The following is a 6,757-nucleotide window of genomic DNA, read 5'->3' as shown; positions in this document are numbered from 1 at the left end:
AGCCGACCCGGGGACCGACCCACCGACCGACCGGCGGCCTCACCGCGCGACCCCCTAACCGGCCCCTGCCGGGCTTCTGCCCTCCGCACGACGGTCCCGCCCGCGTCCCACAAAGGCCTTTACGGGGGCTGCTGGGCGCACGGCCGCCCACGCCAGAGCCATCGGCCCCTGGGACGCTACCCGGAGCCTCCATCCCGTGCCAGGTCGGCAAAGCCGGGCCGTCGCCGCAGCTTGGGCACTTGGTGCTCCGCAGGTCGGGGCCGGGCGCTTGGAGCCCGTCTTCCCCCACCCTACCCCAGTGGGCTTAGGTTAGCTTTGTGCCTTAGAACCTCCGGCCCGCTGCAGGAGCCAACCACTCTCCCTCTGCCGTCGAAGGGGGCGGGGCGGGAGGGCCCTGAGGCTGGCTGGCTTGTGCATGCTTCCGGCCAGGGTCCCCCTGGGACCATCCCGTCTTTGAGCTTTGCAGGGTCCCAGGGCAGGGCTTCACAGGCCCTGGGGGGTCTTCCTACGCAGGTGTCTGACGTGCCCAGAGCCACCACGTAGCTGAGTTCCGCATCTGACTGATGCTTGGGAGGGGGCTGGTGGGGCTGCAGGCCCCCCTTCCTTTGTGTGTACTTCCAGGATTAGGGATTTCTGTGGAGAGGGGAGCAGGTGGTTGGGAGGGCAGCACTGGGGTCCTGGGGGCAGGAGAGCTGCCAGTGCTGGACAGCCGGGTCCAGCGCTGGCATGCACCCCGTCGTCTGCCGAGTCACAGTGTGAGTAACTGCACTACCCCCCCCCATTTTCATATTTGGGAGTTAAGAACCCAGGATCTAGTCTGAAGTGCTGCCTGCCCACCCACCATGGACCACAGTCTGGCTTTGCCCACCTCCTGGCAGACCTGAGCCCCTGGTGATGTTGGGCTTCCGTAAAGGTCTGGCACTGCCTGACTGAGCTTCTAGCTCTGACCACTGGACTTGACTCTAGCCCCTCTGGGTCCCTGTGGCTAAACCTTATCCTCATCCCAGCAACCACTGTCCTGGGCTCCAGTTGGGACCCAGCAGCCCCCACACCCTACCTCTCTGTCTTTGCTCTGCCCACCCATGTGGCTCTGATCAGCTGCAAACCTGGCGCCAATATCTAAATGTCCCTCATTCTTAGACTGAAAACAAGCCTTGCGTGTTTATTTGGGTAGTGGGAGGGAAGGTGGACGCTGCTGCCTCAGCACCTCAGTCCAGTGGCTGGCCCTGAACCCTCTTCCCGCATGGGCTGGGGGTCAGCCCCAATCAGGGCGGACTGGTCTACTGAATGGCAGGAGGACAGCCTGTTCACAGCCTGCCTGTCCACCCTCAGACCTCAGGAAAGCTGCTCTTCCTGGGCCAGCTGTGTTGAGCAGAGGTGGAGAGGTGGCGCTTGCTTGGGTTAGAAATAGCCCGGACTCATGGTGACCCACTTTAGCGGTGACAGGCAGCAATTAGGCTGCTCCAGGGCTGTCCTTCCTCAGACTGGGGCCTCCCTGTGCAGTGGTAGAGGTGGGAGTTGGGGGCGGAAGGTAAGCCAAGGAGCCTGAGAGCCTGTATTGAACCCGGACTGTCCTTGGAACGCCCTGGAGCACCTGTGACCCTGGGGAAGGAACAGGAGGGAGGTGGGTGAGTCAGCTACTGCGTGACTCATCTGGGGGGGGGTCAGTGCAGTGTGTGTCTAGACAGCTGGGTCCAGCTACCTCCAACCTTAGCTCCTATGGAGCGTGTTAAGGTATCTTCAGCTGGCAAGAGCAGGAAGCCCCAGGCAACACCCTAGCTTCTAGCCCTTAGATACAGTTGGGCTCCAGGTTTGGGCCACCAGCCCATGTGGGAGCTGAAGTTCCATGTGGTCTCTGGGGCTCATGACCTGGTTGAGTGTAGGCTTCTGCCAGCAGGACCATAGAGCTGTCCTGTCAGCCTCGGCTGATGGGTTTTCTCAGAGGTTACTGTTGGGTTTGAAGAGGAGGAGCATAAGCAGTACAGCCCTCAATGCAACAGCAAGCAAGCCTTGGAAACTTAAAAAAAAAATGTGTTGGTTGTGGGGCTTGAACTCAGGCACTGGGCGCTGTCTCTCAGCTCTTCAGCTCAAGGCTAGCGCTCTGTCACTTGAGCCACAGCGCCACCTCCGGTTTTCTGGTGGTTTATTGGAGATAAGAGTCTCACAGACTTTCCTGCGGGGCTGACTTTGAACCATGATTCTCAGATCTCAGCTTCCTGAGTAGCTAGGATGACAGGCGAGAGCCACTGGCACCCAGCTCCCTACTGTCTTTTAGCTGTACCACTTCAAGTCCTGGGGCTTGAGCTCAGGGCTTGGGCACTGTCCTTGAGCTCTTGCTCAAGGCTAGCACTCTACCACTTCAGCCACAGCACCACTTCTGGTTCTGCTTATGTGGTACTGAAGAATCAAACCCAGGGCTTCATGCATGGTTGGCAAGCACTCTACCACTAAGCCAAATTCCCAGCCCCACTTCTGATTTTTGAGTGGTTAATTGGAGTCTCACGGGGACTTTTCTCTCCAGGCTGGTTTTGAACTGGGAACCACAAATCTCAGCCTCCTGAGTAGCTAGGATTACAGGTGTGAGCCATCAGTGCCAGGCAACAGCCTGCTTTTACATTCAGGATCATTCCCACATACCATTCTTCCGCCAAGTGGCCATCTGAGGTTGGTCCCTCCATCCTCGCAGGGCAATCTGGCTCCTGAACCTGGTCTACCTCAGAGGCTCAGTCCATCCCAGCCCACTACCTCCTACAGGCACTGTTCCTTCTCCATCAAGCTCTGTCTCTGAGAGCCTCTGCTGTTCTTTAGTTGAGTACCGTATTGAATAATGCAGTTCTAGATATTTGCTCCTCTGCTTATTAACTTTGTCATGTATATAGTTGGCATTCCCCCCCCCCCCCGCAGGGGTGAGTCTTAAATTTTAGCCCAGTGCCTGTGGCTCACACCTGCAATCCTACTTTCTCAGGAGGCTGAGATCTGAGGATCAAGGTTCAAAGCCAGCCTGGGCAGAAAAATCCAGAAGACTATCTCCAATAAACTGGAAGTGTGATTCAAGTGGCAGAGCACCAGCCTTGAGTGGAAAGAGCTAAGTGAGAGCATGAGGCCCTGATTTCAAGACCCAGTCCCAGGGGGGAAGATTCCTTGCACATGCAAAGAACAGGAAAATTTTCCCCTATGCTTTCCTTGGTTGGCTTTGCTTTTAAAATTTCATATTTAGGGCTTTTTTTGGACCAGTCATGGGGATTTGCTCAAGGATAGCGCTGTACCACTTTGAACCACAGCACTACTTCTGGCTTTTTTTTCCTTCTGTTTTAATGTACTGAGGAACTGAACTTGGCTTCATGCATGCTCGGCAAGCGTTCTACCACTAAGCCGCATTCCCAACCCATATTTAGGTCTTTTAATCTTTCTAGAAGTCATCTGTGGAATATGGAGTCCCATTTTATATCAAACGGAAAACCGATTTTGCTAATGCATGGCACAAAAACAGCCCATCCATCTTCAGTGCCATGTGCTTTCTCACATGGGCATGGACCTATTTGGGGCTGTTGTGTTGGTCTGTATCCTACAGCATTACTATATTACCTTAGTATTGTAACTTTCATGCTTCTAAGAAGTTGCCTGCCTTTTACTTTTTCAAAAATTGAGACTTCTAGCCAGGTGCCAGTGGCTCACACCTGTCATCCTTACTACTCAGAAGGCTGATATCTGAGCTTCACAGTTCAAAACCAGCCCAGGCAGGAAATTCCATGAGACTCTTATCCCCAATTAACCACCATAAAACCAGAAGTGGTGCCGTGGCTCAAAGTGATAGAGTACTAGCCTTGAGCTGAAGAGCTGAGGCACAGCATCCAGGCCCAGAGCTCAAAACCCATGACTAAAAAAAAAATTGAGACTTCTGGGCTGGGAATGTGGCTCAGTGGTAGAGTGCTTGCCTTGCATGCATGAGGCCCTGGGTTCGATTCCTCAGCACCACATACTGCAGAAAAAGAGGAAGTAGCGCTGTGGTTCAAGTGGTAGAGCACTTGCCTTGAGTTGAAGAGCTGAGGGACAGCGCCCAGGCCCAGAGTTCAAACCCCACAACTGATCAAAAAAAAAAAAAAAAAAGACTTCTGCTTCCAGTCAAATGAAGTAACTTGAAAGAAAACTCCATTTAGTCCGTGAAGGAGGCAAGTACACTGGACAATAACAGAGGGACTGAACCTGAAAGGGCAGGCATGAGTGATGATTCATGTAGAGGTTTCAGAATGTGGGGGGGTCTCCCCCCCCCCCCCGTGGAGGAAACTGAGCTAGGGCTCCAGGGAGTCCTCAGGACAGAACCTGGAGAAGGAATTTTGGAAATCTTCAGCTTCGTGCCAATTGGAGCACAAAGGAGAGGGAATCTCACAAGGTAGAGGAACAAAAAGAAAAAAATCTAAAAGCCAACTCAGGACTTCACGGACATATAAACTCAGCTGCCTGAACTTGTCCCTGACTTACTAACACTTAGTTCATTTTTCATCCTTTTCTAATTTTGTACAGTTGTGTGTGTGCCCACATGTGCGCCCATGCCAGTAGTAATGCTTGAAATTAGGGCCTTGCACTCTTAGCAAACCCACGGTTGGTGCTCTACCACTTGAGCCATATTGCCACTTCAGCTTTTTAGTGGTTAATTGCAGATAAGACAGATTTAGTTGGGTGCTGGTGACTCAGGAGGCTGAAATCTGAGGATGGCAGTTCAAAGCCAGCCTAGGTAGCAATATCTGGGAGACACTTTTCTCTAATAAACTCAGAAAAACCTGGAAGTGGACCTGTGGCTCAAGTGAAGAGTTAGCCGTGAGCACAAAAAGGCTCAAGGACCATGCCCAGGACTTGAATTCAAGTCCCAGGACTGGTAAAAATAAAAAAATAAACTTCACAGATTTGCTGCTCACAGCAGGCTAAACCTCCATGCTCACATCTCAGCTTCCTCAGTAGCTGGGATTACAGACTTGAGCTACCAGTGCAAACTTGTGTTTTGTAGTTTCTTTTTTGTGAGTCAAGGGGCTTGAACTCAGCATCTGGGTGCTGTCCCTGAGCTCTTTGCTCAAGGCTAGTGCTCTACCAACCACTTTGAATCACAGCTCCCCTTCTGGTTCTCTGGTGGTTAACTGCAGGTAAGAATCTCAATGGGACTTTTCTGCCTAGGCAGGCTTTGAATCCCAATCCTCCGATATCAGCCTCCTGGATCAAGATCCTCAGGTCTCAGCCTCCTGAGTAGCTAGCATTACAAGTGTGAGCCACTGGCACCTGGCTAAAGTGTAATTTTCTTTTTTTGGGTCCGGTCGTGGGGCCTGAACTCTGGGCCTGGGTGCTGTCCCTCAGCTCTTCAGCTCAAGGCTAACGCTCTACCACTTGAGCCACAGCACCACCTTTTTTCTTTTTGCTTATGTGGTGCTGAGGAATCGAACCCAGGGCCTCTGGTATGCAAGGCAAGCGCTCTACCACTGAGCCACCTTCCCAGCCCCTAAAGTGTGTAATTTTCATTTCAGACATTGCAGCATGATCCAAAGAGGAATTTAATAAACTTTATTACAAATTTAAAGATTTAGCTGGGTGCCAGTGGCTCAGGCCTGTAATGCTAGCTACTCAAGAGGCTGAGATCTGAGGATTGCGGTTCAAAGCCAGCCCGGACAGAACAGTTGGGGAGACTTTTGCCTTCACTTAACTACCACAAAATCAGAAATGGCGCTGTGGCCTAAGTGGTAGGGTGCCAGTCTTGAGAGAAAAAGCTCTCCAGCCCCAGGAATCTTCATTGACTTTTTGCCGGTCCCGGGGCTTGAACTCGGCCTGGGTGCTGGGCCTCAGCTCTTTGCTCAAGGCGAGCGCTCTACCACTTGAGCCACAGCGCCACTTGTGGCTTTTTCTTTTGCTAGTCACTGGAGACAAGAGGCCCCCAGACGCCCCGGCCCCCAGCCGGGGGAACCGCGGGGGGACAGCGGGGAACCGCGAACCCCAGATCTCAGCCTCCTGAGTAGCTGGGCAGTAGCAGCCTGGGGCAGGCGCCTGGGGGGGGGTCTCCCTAGAGTGGATTTTCGGAGAAAGTAGGAGATAGATTCCGTGGCTTCGGGCAGCGGCGGAAGTGCAGGACCGGGAGGTGTAGCGGGCCTCCCCGGAGGCCGCACGGAGAACCGGGAGCGACCCAGACCCAGAAACGGTCGTGCACAACCAAAACTTCCGACTGCGCAGGCGCGAGGTCCGACGCGTTACCCCAGCAACGGCGGCGGGTCCCCGGAGCCGCGGCACCGCCTCCCGAGTCCTGTTGGTGCCGGCTCAGGTGTTGTGACGTCAGACGCTGGCGGCGGCTGGCGCGCGGCGCGCTGAGGGGCGCTGGTCTCGGCCCCCGGCCTTCGGGAAAGGCTCGGCGTTGGCCCGCCGCCACCCACGCCCCGCGCGGCGCGGCCGCTCCGAGCTCCCCGAGCTCCTTCGCGTCTGAGGGCCGGCCGGGCGGCGTTCCCGCCCGTTGCGTCGTCCCAGCTTCCGCGTCGTCGACTTCCGCTGGCCGCCATCTTGCGGCGGCCGAAGGCTGCGGGTTGGTGGGAGCTCAGGTCGCCGCGGTGCACCTTGCGGCCGCCGTCATGCCGTCGTCGCCGCTGCGGGTGGCGGTGGTGTGCTCGAGTAACCAGAACCGGAGCATGGAGGCTCACAACATCCTCAGGTAGTGGGGGTTCCGCCGCGGCCCTCAGCCTCTCCCGGTTCCCTCCCCCGGCCGGGGCGCCGGGGCGCCGGGGCCGGCGGC

At 55.3% G+C, this 6,757-nt stretch overlaps 2 protein-coding genes across 2 annotated transcripts in view; one reads left to right on the top strand and one right to left on the bottom strand.

The window, feature by feature from the left end:
• Mmp23b (matrix metallopeptidase 23B) overlaps nt 1-6,527 on the bottom strand; it is a 43,700-nt gene extending 37,173 nt beyond the window's left edge. The window contains exon 1 of the mRNA XM_013031390.1: nt 6,229-6,527. Within this exon, the coding sequence (XP_012886844.1) occupies nt 6,229-6,527 (299 nt within the window). The remainder of the gene's footprint in view (nt 1-6,228) is intronic.
• Ssu72 (SSU72 RNA polymerase II CTD phosphatase homolog (S. cerevisiae)) overlaps nt 6,348-6,757 on the top strand; it is a 36,158-nt gene continuing 35,748 nt past the window's right edge. The window contains exon 1 of the mRNA XM_013035735.1: nt 6,348-6,676. Within this exon, the coding sequence (XP_012891189.1) occupies nt 6,597-6,676 (80 nt within the window). The 5' untranslated portion in view covers nt 6,348-6,596. The remainder of the gene's footprint in view (nt 6,677-6,757) is intronic.

The sequence above is a fragment of the Dipodomys ordii genome, unplaced genomic scaffold (assembly GCF_000151885.1).
Source record: "Dipodomys ordii isolate 6190 unplaced genomic scaffold, Dord_2.0 Scaffold6, whole genome shotgun sequence".
NCBI lineage: Eukaryota > Metazoa > Chordata > Mammalia > Rodentia > Heteromyidae > Dipodomys > Dipodomys ordii.
This window is presented reverse-complemented; position numbering and strand designations above follow the sequence as displayed.